The 14,223-nt window shown below is 40.9% G+C and overlaps 1 protein-coding gene across 1 annotated transcript in view; it reads left to right on the forward strand.

The window, feature by feature from the left end:
• HEATR4 (HEAT repeat containing 4) overlaps positions 1–12,410 on the forward strand; it is a 36,709-nt gene extending 24,299 nt beyond the window's left edge. Inside the window, exon 16 of the mRNA XM_024737869.1 lies at positions 12,252–12,410. Coding sequence (XP_024593637.1) covers positions 12,252–12,410 — 159 coding nt within the window. The remainder of the gene's footprint in view (positions 1–12,251) is intronic.
• The last annotated feature ends 1,813 nt before the right edge of the window (positions 12,411–14,223 follow it).

Consider the following 14,223-nt stretch of genomic DNA (forward strand, 5'->3'; position numbering starts at 1 on the left):
TTCTAGGGTCCACATTTCATGTTATCCTACTTCAGAAGGTCTTGAGAGGAAAGCTGGGGGAAGAAAAGTGTTAGTATTTTTTTCTTTCTGAAGTCTCTTCCTCTGTCTCTCAAAGATCTTCCTAATTGCCTCTATAGAACCATTAGTGGTGTACCTGTTCCTCATCCTATTACTTCTTCTCTGGCCTTTGAAATTGAGAACTCTGGTTGGAGAAAAGCCCTTGGCTGATAACCTCTTTACATGAAGAGAGGTCTTGTTAGATGTGCCTTAAGAAAATGGGGAGGAAGACCCGCCTAAAAGGACCATCCTGTGCTGGGACTCCACTTGGCCTCCAGAAGTGCTGCAGAACACAGTGAATGCTCCCAGACTGTGGAAGGCCTGGCCACAATGATTGGCTTGTGCTTAACCAAGTGACCCAAGTTTCTCCAGTCAAAGTGACTCAGAGGAGCTTCACTATATATACAGGCTGCCTACGATTCTTTTTAGAGTCCACGTCTCGTGTTATCCTACTTCAGAAGGTCTTGAGAGGTGACCATATGCCAGGCGCTCTTCTAGACACCGGGGATGCAGAGGTGAGCGATATCCTCACTGTTTTTCGTGGCAGTTGAGCGTCCATCCAAAAAATTTCCTGTGTCCCCGAGCTGCTGCGGGAGACCAACTCTGAGTCCCACGTGTTCTCTCCGAGCTGCCCATGCTGTTTAGGAAGAGCTGCGCGCAGCGTCTTGGTCCAGGGGAACTTTGGTCCCTCGTCAAGCCAGTTCACTCGGGCGACAGGGGTGGGGAGGGGGCCGACCTGCGCGCCTCCTCAGGGGAATCGGGGCCATTCTTTTTTTTTTTTTTTTTTTTTTATAACTAAAGAACCACTCCGTGGCATGTGGGATCCTCCTGGACAGGGGCACGAACCCGTGTCGCCTGCAACGGCAGGCGGACTCTCAACCACTGCGCCACCAGGTAAGCCCCCGGGGCCATTCTATATTCTTGATAACTGCCCTTCCCACCCCCTCTGGGATTTTGTTTTATTAGCTACAACTTCTCTCTCCAGAATCTTCAAACTTACCTCCTCTGAACCTTAAATCGACTTCTTAAATCTGGACCTCTCATTAACAGGCACTGTGGTAGGCATGAGGGTGCAATTGTTGAGAACATGGTCACTGTCCCCATGTAACTATTGTTGCTTTATACATAAAGATTACTTGTCTTCATTTGAAACATTTATGATAGATTACCAGGAATGGAATTGCTGGGTCAGTTTAATTTTTGTGATTATTATAGGGCAAGATAATTTTTGTGATTATTATAGGTTTTACCAAACTTCCTTCCAAAGAGTTTACAACCTTGCAAGCAATTATGAGCAGGTTAGACTACATGGCCTCTAGGGCCTTTTCTGTGTTTCTGTTTGATCTCTCAATCTTCTTCCTCACATTCCTATCCAAACCCTTGAGAAAGCATTTCGATTTTACCCCTACCCAGGTGTCACATCTACCCTTTTAATTTCTAACATGGTCTATTACAGTGGTCCTCAAGTGGGGGCAATTTTGCCTCCCCAGGGAACACTCAAATATCGTATATTAACACATATATGTGGAATCTGAAAAAATTGGTATAGACAATCTTGTTTACAAAGCAGAAATAGAGACACAGACATAGAGAACAAACCTATGGATACCAAGGGGGCAATGGGGGGGGGGTTGGGATGAACTGGGAGATTGGGATTGACATATATACACTATTGATACTATGTATAAAATAGATAACTAATGAGAACCTACTGTATAGCACAGGGAACTCTACTCAATGCTCTGTGGTGACCTAAAGGGGAAGGAAATCCAAAAAAGAGGGGATATATGTATACATATAGGTGATTCACTTTGCTGTGCAGTAAAAACTAACACAACACTGTAAAGCAACTATACTCTAATAATGATTAAGAGAAAAAAAAAAGAAATTGCAAACTCTCCAGGCAGCTCAACATGTGGGCTTATACTGGGCCTTGATGAGAAACAATGTTGCTGGTTTCCCCTGCCATATTCTCTGGAACTCAAAACAAGAGACCTAATCAAGAATAGGAGAGAAAATTCAGTTCAAGAAAGAAGCCTTTTGACCTAATCAAACGTATAAGCTTTTGCACAGCAAAGGAGACCATAAACAAAACGAAAAGACAACCTACGTAATGAGAGAAAATATTTGTAATGTGACCAACAAGGGCTTAATTTCCAAAATATACAAACAGCTCATACAGCTAAATATTAGAAAAACAAAAAACCCAATCAAAAAATGGGCAGAGGGACTTCCCTAGTCATCCAGTGGGTAAGACTCAGCACTCCCAATGCAGGGGGCCTGGGTTCGATCTCTGGTCGGGGAACTAGATCCCACATGCATGGCACAACTAAGAAGTCCACATGCTGCAACTAAAAGATCCCACATGCTGCAACGAAGATCCCGTGTGCTGCAGCTAAGACCCAGCGCAGCCAAAATAAATAAATAAAAATAAATAAATCTTTAAAAAAAAATGGGCAGATACCTAAATAGATATTTCTCCAAAGAAGACATACAGATGGCCAAAAGGCACATGAACAGGTGTTCAACATCACTAATTATTAGAGAAATGCAAATCAAAACTGCAATGAGGTATCACCTCACACCAGTCAGAATGGCCATCATCAAAAAGTCTACGAATAATAAATGCTGGAGAGGGTGTGGAGAAAAGGGAACCCTCCTGCACTGTAGGAGGGACTATAAGTTGGTGCAGCCACTATGGAGAACAGTATGGAGGGTCCTTAAAAAACTAAAAATAGAGCTACCATATGATCCAGGATTCCCACTCTTGGGCATATATCCAGAAAAGACAAAAACTCTATTTCGAAAAGACACATTCACCCCAATGTTCATAGCAGCACTATTTACAATAGCCAAGACATGGAAGCAACCTATAATGAAATTATGCCATTTGGAGCAACATGGATGGACCTAGAGATTATCATACTAAGTGAAGTAAGTCAGACAAAGATCATATATCACCTTTATGTGGAATCTAAAACAAATGATACAAAGGAACTTATTTACAAAACAGAAATAGACTCACAGACATAGAAAACAAACATGGTTACCAAAGGGGAAAGGGGAGAAGAGGGATAAATTAGGATCTTGAGATTAAGATTAATATTAATATACAGGGGCTTCCCTGGTGGCGCAGTGGTTGGGGGTCTGCCTGCCAGTGCGGGGGACGCGGGTTCATGCCCCGGTCCGGGAGGATCCCACATGCCGTGGAGCGGCTGGGCCCGTGAGCCATGGCCGCTGAGCCTGGGCGTCCGGAGCCTGTGCTCCGCAGCGGGAGAGGCTACAACGGTGAGAGGCCTGCATACTGCAAAAAAAAAAAAAAAAAAGATTAATATACACATTACTGTATATAAAATAGATAAACACCAAAGTCCTACTGTTTAGCACAGGGAATTAGGGAATTATATTCAATACCTGTGATAACCTATAATGGAAAAGAATCTGAAAAAGAATATGTATATATCAGAATCACTTTGCTGTATGCCAGAAACTAGCACAACCTTTTAAATCAACTATATTTCAAAAAAAAAAAAAAACGAAAGAAAGAAGCCTTTTAATTCTACCTAGTGGGCCTTCTACATTGCCTCCCAAATGTTTTTCAAACTGCTTTGGGGAAAGTAATAAATGTTTGTGATTTAAAAAAAAAAATGGGGCTTCCCTGGTGGCGCAGTGCTTGAGAGTCCGCCTGCCGATGCAGGGGACATGGGTTCGTGCCCCGGTCCGGGAAGATCCCACATGCCGCAGAGCGGCTGGGCCCATGAGCCATGGCCGCTGAGCCTGCGCATCCAGAGCCTGTGCTCCGCAACGGGAGAGGCCACAACAGTGAAAGGCCCACGTACAGAGGAAAAAAAAAAAAAAAAGAAGGTCCACATCAAAAAAACCTTAAATAAAAACAAGTACCCTTATTAAAGCCCATTTCACATTCCATCTCCTCCCCAAAGGCTCTCCCATCTCCCTAGTCACAGGAGGACTTTGGCCCTTTCACATTGCTTTAGCACATTGTGCATGTATTGGTGTATTATATATCAGATTCCTTCTTAAACTTCCTAAACTGTTAAATCCTTCGAGCAAAGGACTTCCGTATGCCTCTTTCTCTTGCTTTTAGCACACTGCTCTTCACAGAGAAGATGCACAGGAAATGTTTGTGGGAAGCAGACCAACCAGAATTGAGTCCCTGCTACTCATTATCTGTGGCATTAGCTTAGTCAAGTTACTCTCTCAGATCTCGGTAATCTCATCTGTAAAGTAGGAATAGTCATTGAACATACTTCTTCATAGATGTATGGAGAAAATAATGTTTTGTTGTGAGCATAAAATAATGCATGCAGGGCACTTAGCACAGGATCTGGTACAGATCTAAACACTTAAAAAATTGTAGCTATAATTTATTATTATGGGGCAAGGACCTGTATGATGGCTTTTGTGCCTCTGGCCTAGTTCAGAGAAACTAGGGGTGGGGGAGTCAGAGTTCTTGAATTGGCCAGGATGACAGCAGGGGATGGGAAGATTAAGACTATTTTTGCCTGTGCCCTGTGGAAGTTTAAATGGTGAGTGGGACCGTTTCAGACAAGGCCATCGTGTGAGGTATCGCTCTGCACAAAGTTACCTGGCCAAGGGCCAGAGTAGGGTCTGAAACCAACTGATGTTATCCTCGAAAGTCCTGTGCCCTACTCTAGGGCTGCAGTGTCTGGAGGAAGGGCCAGCAGAGGGGGAGCCCTCTTCCTAATTGACATACAGGCTGTGTGTGCTGGCCAGACCCTGATATCACATTCCCCAGGGAAATATTGCAGAGGGCAGGTCAAGGATGGCACTGGGAGGTTTCATTGCTTTTTCAAAGGGAGCGGTTTTCAATAGACAGTGGACACATCCTGTAGTGAACTGGGGGGATGAGCTATGCTTCTCTGCTGGCAAAGCTGGGAAACACTGGGCTTAGCTAGATGAGAGCTGTAAATTTGTCTTTTCCACATCCTGTACAATATCTCCTCCTCTTAGTCTTTCCTGTGACCTCATCCTTTTCTTTTTTCAACATTTTATGAATTCCTCAAGTAAAGAATGTTGTTGCTATCTGTCTTCTAGTTTCCCTCGTGACTGGGAGACACCTTTTGGAGACTGACTTACTTTTAATTTCATCATTTTCCTGTGGCTTTACTTAGTTCAACAAAAGCAGCTATTAATAACCATTTTCAGAAATATATTTACTGGGACTCCCCTGGTGGCGCAGTGGTTAAGAATCCGCCTGCCAATGCAGGGGACACAGGTTTGATCCCTTATCCAGGAAGATCCTACATGCCACAGGGCAACTAAGCCCGAGTGCCACAACTACTGAGCCAGCGCTCTAGAGCCCGCAAGCCACAACTACTGAGCCTGCGCACCTAGAGCCCGTGCTCCGCAACAAGAGAAGCCACCACAATGAGAAGCCTGCGCACCACATCGAAGAGTAGCCCCTGCTCCTCGCTGCAACTAGAGAAAGCCCGCGCACAGCAGCGAAGACCCAACACAGACAAAAAAAAGAAAGAAAAAGAAAAAGAAATATATTTACTGACATGGAATAATGTTCTCAATATATCATTGAATAAGAAAAAAATCAGACAAAATAAGTATTATGGTAGGATCCCATTTGGGAGATATATATGTGTGTGTCGATATATATGTGTATTTCTATCTATCTATACATCCATCCATATATACGTACTACTGAAAAAAGTTTGGGAGTCTTTATGCCACAATATTTAACAGTGATCGTCTTTGGATGGTGAGATTCCAGGTGATTTTTATTTTCTTCTTCTTTGCATATTTGCATGGTCTGGGTTTTCTACATTGTACATATCATTTGTGCAATTAAAAATATAGTGTTTTTTTTGGAATTCCCTAGCAGTCCACTGGTTAGGACTCCATGCTTCCACTGCAGGGGCAAGGGTTCCATCCCTGGTTGGGGAACTAAGATCCCGCAAGCTGTAGGGCACAGCCAAAAAAAAAAAAAGAAAAACTTATATAGTGTTTTTTTAAACAACAAACTTCTCTCCCTAATTCATTTCATTTCTTCTGATCTCTAATCATTGCTTGCCTTGCTCTTATTTTTTTGAATTGATATTATCTTTGTTTAATGAAAGAAATTTGACATTGAGATTATAGAAGTTACTAATTGTTCATCAGAGAAGCTGCTGTAGAAAAGAGATTGAATAGAGCCAATCCCATGTTTAAATCTACATAGAATGATCTGAATCCTCTCAGAAAATTTATCTCCCCCACCAAATCCCATTGTTAGATAGTATACCTTTGGATAAGTCATTGCCTTTTTCATTCATTCTTTATTTAAAATTCAAATACACTGGGAAGGTGTAATAATTTGCCAGGGCTGCTGTAACAAACTACCACGGACTGGCTGACTTTAACGAAGAAGTTTTATTTTCAGAAAACAATTTCTGGAGGCTAGAAGTCCGAGATCAAGGTGTTGGCAGGGAAGCCAGCGCTCTAGAGCCCGCAAGCCACAACTACTGAGCCTGCGCACCTAGAGCCCGTGCTCCGCAACAAGAGAAGCCACCACAATGAGAAGCCTGCGCACCACATCGAAGAGTAGCCCCTGCTCCTCGCTGCAACTAGAGAAAGCCCGCGCACAGCAGCGAAGACCCAACACAGACAAAAAAAAGAAAGAAAAAGAAAAAGAAATATATTTACTGACATGGAATAATGTTCTCAATATATCATTGAATAAGAAAAAAATCAGACAAAATAAGTATTATGGTAGGATCCCATTTGGGAGATATATATGTGTGTGTCGATATATATGTGTATTTCTATCTATCTATACATCCATCCATATATACGTACTACTGAAAAAAGTTTGGGAGTCTTTATGCCACAATATTTAACAGTGATCGTCTTTGGATGGTGAGATTCCAGGTGATTTTTATTTTCTTCTTCTTTGCATATTTGCATGGTCTGGGTTTTCTACATTGTACATATCATTTGTGCAATTAAAAATATAGTGTTTTTTTTGGAATTCCCTAGCAGTCCACTGGTTAGGACTCCATGCTTCCACTGCAGGGGCAAGGGTTCCATCCCTGGTTGGGGAACTAAGATCCCGCAAGCTGTAGGGCACAGCCAAAAAAAAAAAAAGAAAAACTTATATAGTGTTTTTTTAAACAACAAACTTCTCTCCCTAATTCATTTCATTTCTTCTGATCTCTAATCATTGCTTGCCTTGCTCTTATTTTTTTGAATTGATATTATCTTTGTTTAATGAAAGAAATTTGACATTGAGATTATAGAAGTTACTAATTGTTCATCAGAGAAGCTGCTGTAGAAAAGAGATTGAATAGAGCCAATCCCATGTTTAAATCTACATAGAATGATCTGAATCCTCTCAGAAAATTTATCTCCCCCACCAAATCCCATTGTTAGATAGTATACCTTTGGATAAGTCATTGCCTTTTTCATTCATTCTTTATTTAAAATTCAAATACACTGGGAAGGTGTAATAATTTGCCAGGGCTGCTGTAACAAACTACCACGGACTGGCTGACTTTAACGAAGAAGTTTATTTTCAGAAAACAATTTCTGGAGGCTAGAAGTCCGAGATCAAGGTGTTGGCAGGGCTGTTTTCTGGGGCCTCTCTCCTTGGCTTGTGGATGACTGCCTTCTCCCAATCTTTATATGGTCTTCCCTCTGTACAATTCTGTGTTAAAATTTCTCCTTTTTATAAGAACATCAGTCATATTAGATTAGGGTCCATTTTTACAATCTCATTTTAATTTAATAACCTCTTTAAAGACCCTGTCTTCAAATACAGTCACATTCTGAGGTACTGGGGGTTAGAACTTCAACACATGAATTTTGGGAGACACAATTTATCCCATAACAGAGGGGTGATATATACTAAGTCACAAATTCCTTTAAGCATTTTTCCTTTTTGAAGGAAGGATAACATGATAAGTTGTTGAAAGGGGGATAGGGAGAAAAAGAAATTAAAGAAAAAAGAAAAACAAGTGTCCAGGGTAGTGGTTCTCAGCCCAAGATGATTTTGCCCCCCCTCCCTTCCAGGGGACATTTGACAATATCGAGAGACAGTTTTGATTGTCACAACAGGGGAGATGCTACTGGCATCTAATGCGTAGAGGCCAGAGATGCTGCTAAACATCCTACAATGTGCAGTACAGCCCCACAACAAAGAATTATCCAGCCCTAAATGTACCAAGGTTGAGAAACCCTAGGATAAACTTTTGGATGACCCCATCAACATAAAAATGTGGATATCTTTGATCCAGTAATACTGCTTCTAGGAATCTATCCTACAGAAATATTCATCCATGTGTACAAACATATAGAGATAGAGAGAGATAGAGACAGAGATAATACAGATGCTCATTGCTTATCATTTCAAAATTGGAAATGACTCAAATGTCGACTAAGTTTCAAGAATTCTTGTTAAAAATAATGACTAGGAAAGATGTTGAAAATATATTGTAAACTGAAAAATCAAATTGCAGCACAACATATATGTTGTCCCTTTTTAAAAAAATCCATATACATTTATATATAGTTTCTTTAAAACCACATATGTTGTATTTGTGTGTGTGACTGCACAGTTGAATATTTGAAGTCAGAGGTTGCCTCTGGGGAATGGCATTATTGGCAATAGAAGAACTTTCATGTTTAACTTTATACATTTTTGAATAATTTTGCTTAAGACCTCAAGGATATAGGACTTTGCTTTGGCAAATGTGAGACAGATTACAGTCTAACTTTGAGACTACTGACTCACTAATTTGTAAAACTATTTTACCAAATTACTGTAAATTAGGGATCAACAAATTATAACTCTCAGGCCAAATCTGTCCTGACTCCTATTTTTACACACACTGTGGACTAAGAATGATTTTCATATTTTTAAATGGTTGAAAAAAATCAAAATAAGAATAATATTTTCTGAAATAAAATTTGTACAAAACTCAAATTTCAGTGCCCACAGATAAATTTTATTGGAATACAACCACACTCATTCATTACAAACTGTCTGTGGCTACTCTCATACTACAATAGCAGAGCTGAGCAGTTTTGACACAGGCCATCAGGCCCACAACGCCTAAAATATATACTATTAATATTTGGCCCTTCACAGAAGTCTGCCAAGTCCTGCAGTACATCATGTAAGATGCTGTCTAGGATGTTGAACTTCCAACTCTTTTGCTCATGGACCCTCTAAAAGAATTGTGAAAAGCTATGTCACCTCTTCACCTTTTTTCATTGACATCAAATATTTTTTTTAAGTTTAAATAGACACAAAGCATCTAATTTCTAACATCTACACAGTCCAGCATTTATATATATTGATATTTTAAATTAAAACTGTTACATCGGGCTTCCCTTGTGGCACAGTGGTTGAGAGTCCGCCTGCCGATGCGGGGGACGTGGGTTCGTCCCCCAGTCCAGGAGGATCCCACATGCCGCGGAGCGGCTGGACCCATGAGCCATGGCCGCTGAGCCTGCGCGTCCGGAGCCTGTGCTCCGCGTCGGGAGAAGCCACAGCAGTGAGAGGCCCGCATACCGCAAAAAGAAAACTCACAAAAAACTTACATCACTTTAAAATGCATCCAACTAAGTCTATAACAGTTCGATACCTACCATCATCCATTTTAAAAAATTATAAAATAAACAAGCTCTTCTTTGAAGTTGAAAATTTAATGTATTTTTTAAGCTTATATTTCCATTTTGAAATAACTTCCAGACAGAATTTTATTCTAATATACTATATGTTTATGCTTGAAAATATTTTTCATCATCATAACACTGTCTGTAACAAAAATATGTATTTAAATTGAGGTTATGGTTATATTCTCTTGTCATAGTCTGGGTTTTTCCTGGGATTCCCTGACCTCCTAAATGATTTTTTTTTTAATTTGTATTCATTAAGTTTCATTCTTGTGCTGTATAGTTCTACGGGTTTTCACAAATGCATAATGCCATGTATCCACCATTTCAGTATCATGCAGAATAGTTTAACCACACTAAAAATCTTCTGTGCTTCCTCTTTTCCATCCTCTCTTCCTCCCCGCAAACAACTGACAATCAGTGATCTTCTTATTATCTCTGTAGTTCTGCCTTTTCTAGAATGTCATATAATTAAAATCATACATATGTAGCCTTTTCAGGCTAACTTGTTTCACTTAGCGATACATATTCAAGGAGGTTCACCCAAGTCTTTTGTGGCTTGAGAGCTTATTTCTTGTCTGTGAACAATATTGCATTGTATGGATGTACCACAGTTTGTTTTTCATTTCACCTACCGAAGGTTGATTCTAGTTTTTAATGATTATGAATAAAGTTGCTACAAACATTCATGTGCAGGTGAGACTTACAAATTAAAAGTTAAAATGATATGACCCGTCACAATTGATTTATTCAATTTTTTAAGTAATGAAAAACAAGATAATAAATAATGTGTTGGTTCTTTTTCCTTAAGTAGCAAAAATACAATATAATATGTAGCTAAAATTGTAAGTTATTTGTGAAATAAGAAATATTATACAAGGCATGGTGTTCTCTCTGCGTATATGTAAGTGGGCATATATCAAACTTTGGGGTTAGGCTTTTGAGATTAATTAAAGAGTAGTCAAGTATGGGTTGGCCAAAAAGTTCGTTCGGGTTTTTGTAGCAGCTTATGGGAAAAACACGAATGAACTTTTTGGCCGACCCAATATAAAAAATCAGAAATAATCCCATTAAATTCACTAGGCACCATAATAAAATGTTTCCTATTTATTTAATGAAGGAGGAAGATATATACATACACAAGGGACTTCCCTGGCGGTCCAGTGGTTAAGACTCCATGCTTCCACTGCAGGAGGCACAGGTTTCATCCCTTGTTGGGGAACTAAGATCCTGCATGCTTCACAGCATGGCCAAAAAATAAATTAATTAAAATTTTAAAAAATTCACCATTTGTAGTACCACTAGAGGTTTGCTCCCTGCAAATACACAATTCTGATGTATTCTATTTTGCTTGATCCTATCACAAAAGAAAAACATGGTGCATTTATTTATAATGCAGTTTTCCTGCACCACCACATTCTGGTAAGGAGCTCCAAAGACTGCAAAAATTCCAAATTCAAACCTGGTCTTTTTGTCAATGTAGGTGATAGTATGTATTTTAGTTAATAGTTTGGGGACTTCCCTGGTGGCGCAGTGGTTGAGAGTCCGCCTGCGATGCAGGGGACACGGGTTCATGCCTTGGTCCGGGAAGATCCCACATGCCTTGGAGTGACTAGGCCCGTGAGCCATGGCCGCTGGGCCTGCGCGTCCAGAGCCTGTGCTCCACAACGGGAGAGGCCACGACAGTGAGAGGCCCGTGTACCGCAAAAAAAACAACAAAAAAACCAAAAACCGTTTGTTAGCTTGATTTTTTAAAAATATTTATTTATTTATTTTGCCGCGCCCAGTCTTAGAAGATCCTGTGGCACGCGGGATCTTTTAGTTGCAGCATGCGGGATCTAGTTCCCTGACCAGGGATCAAACCGGGCCCCCCGCAGTGGGTGGGAGTCTTAGCCACTGGACCACCAGGGAAATCCCTGCTAGCTTGATTTATAACATTTAAATATTTAGACGTTTAGTAAATGGGATTCCATTTGTACTTTGGCCCTAAGCTAAGAATACATTTGGGAATGAGATAGATAACTCTCTTACTACTTCATAGAGTAATACAGAAACCTAGATTAACATTAGAACAGCCTAGATTCCTGGGAACGCTTTAACCTAGGTACAAACTCAACCATGGCCATCACTACTTTGGTTTATAAGGTGAAAATAGAGCAGCGCTGTGTCCCCAGGGGCTGTTCACCCTGAGTGAATCCACCTTAGCACACATGAAGAATAAAGCTCTTTAGTCATTGCTACTACAGTTCCCATAGCTGCTGCTACTACTACATATGAATAAAGACATAGAAAACACAGGCTAACCCCAAAGATCGCCATGTGGAGGTCCAAGCCTTGGGTGGGAAATTCAGGCATATTCTCCAAATTAGGCTGCTGACTGCAGTCAAAACAGGCAGGTCTTGGACTCATAGATTCTATTCTTTTATTTATTATGGTAGTTCACAGAGCTATTCTGATAAAACCATGGCTGAAGAGGCTTTCTCTTTGGATCTGTCACATGAGACCACATTTTGCACATGCGCTCACATGTTAATATCTCTCTGCAGCCTGTGAGGCCCCGCACGCCAAATCCCTGGTCACAGAGTCCAGTCCCGGGCCTAAACACAAGAAGCAGAGGTCATTCATCACTTGTCAAAGATCTGCGCACTGCCCGGGAAAAAAGAATTGCGATGGGACCATTTGGATCTGACAACCAAGATCTCTAGCTAAGTAAAAACTCAGTTTTTTTCCAGGGTGATGTCCTCTTCCCCTAGAAGGAAAGGTAATTATTTCTAGGATGAGCCCTTCTCTTCCTCCAAGACACAGGCAGCAGTGGACCTAGTCACATTCTTCTCTTTAACTGATGTTGTGTATCTCTTTGTCATTATGTTTATAAAGAAAAACGTTTAACAGTAAACCTGGCTCTTTAATGTGCACCATTTACACAGAGGGTTAAAGAAAATTGACATCACATTAGGTGACAGTCCATATTTTTCTATAACCCAGAAAAGTCATATACTAAATATAGGTCAGAACTCCAAATTTTACTAGAATAGAAATATTCAAAGACCCAGAATCTTTTGTAAGCTATACAAAGAGCCCTTTGAAACCCAAACTAGAATCCCATTAATCTAGGAAAGAAAATCTTAAGTGATGTTTTCTATCTACAAGTCCAGTCTTGGTCTAGAGCAAGTTCTTTAACTGCAGCCCAGAAGGCAATAAGGAAGCCATGTCACTGGACTGTTACAAGAAAACAGAGCTAGTACAATATTTTCCACCTTGTACTGCGTGGGTGGGTGTGAACACTTTTAGATCCCTAGGAAGCATTGCTGCAGTTTCACAAGGCTGATTAGCAATTCTCATGAGCCTCCTTAATGTACTTAATGCTTAAAAGATTAAGGCATCATGGGAGAGTTACAAACTGTTATCTGTATCCTAAGCTGGGATCCCGTAAGAGCACACAATACCCAAAAAACTGCCATGGACGAGGAAAGATCCAGAACTCATAGTAGTGTGCATGCAGCTTTCTTTCCTAAATATTGATTGCTGTTTACACCCTAAACAGCTTTGGGACATTCAGTGATTAAAATAGAGCCAAGGGCTTCCCTGGTGGCGCAGTGGTTGAGAATCTGCCTGCCAATGCGGGGAACGCGGGTTCGAGCCCTGGTCTGGGAAGATCCCACATGCCGCGGAGCAACTAGGCCCGTGAGCCACAAGTACTGAGCCTGCGCGTCTGGAGCCTGTGCTCCGCAACAAGAGAGGCCACGATAGTGAGAGGCCCGCGCACCGCGATGAAGAGTGGACCATTTTTCTCCCCCTAATCAGATCCTCTCTTGTGGTTGCACTGTTACGATCAGAAATATAAAAAGCAATAATTTCCACTATGAACACCCAGCAGCTATTGAACACGGCGGAAAAAAGCACTTTGGGGGGATATCAGTTAAGTATGTAAAAGAAAATCTTCCCTTTTCCTGACTCATGTAACCCATGTTTTTATTTATTAATTTACACACTTCAAGTTAAATACTAAGCCAAAAAGCACCATCACATACATCAAAATTATTTCCACATCTATCAAGTCTGAAGATTCTGAGATCTGGCTGCCATGAGACATTTGAGACAATAAATAATTCTGTATGAGTACTTTCTCAGCCCCTCTATCTTTGACTTTGTAATTTCATAATGAAAGGACTTTATTGTGCTCTCTGCATCACTGGCAGGAACAAGAAGCCTGAACGGAACCCTTCAGACAGTCAGCAAGGCCAAACAGAGGGTCTATTAGGCCTTCGGCACTCTGGGAGATGTAGCAGAAGCAGCAGAAATGGCCCTTGTCTTTGAGGAGTGTACAAAGGGTTCTATAAAACACACATATAAGAACCTTTGAAAGACAGTATGCTTAATCTAGTAGGAATTGTGGGGTACACAGAAGATGTGTTGTAGGAGTCCAGGGGAGAAGGGCGCTGGAGTAGTCATGGGTCTCAGGGATAGCACGAGCCTTAGATAGAGTGAGGGGAGGAGGGAAGATCTTCCAGGTGGGGG

Source organism: Neophocaena asiaeorientalis, unplaced genomic scaffold (genome assembly GCF_003031525.2).
Source record: "Neophocaena asiaeorientalis asiaeorientalis breed wild unplaced genomic scaffold, Neophocaena_asiaeorientalis_V1.1 scaffold49, whole genome shotgun sequence".
NCBI lineage: Eukaryota > Metazoa > Chordata > Mammalia > Artiodactyla > Phocoenidae > Neophocaena > Neophocaena asiaeorientalis.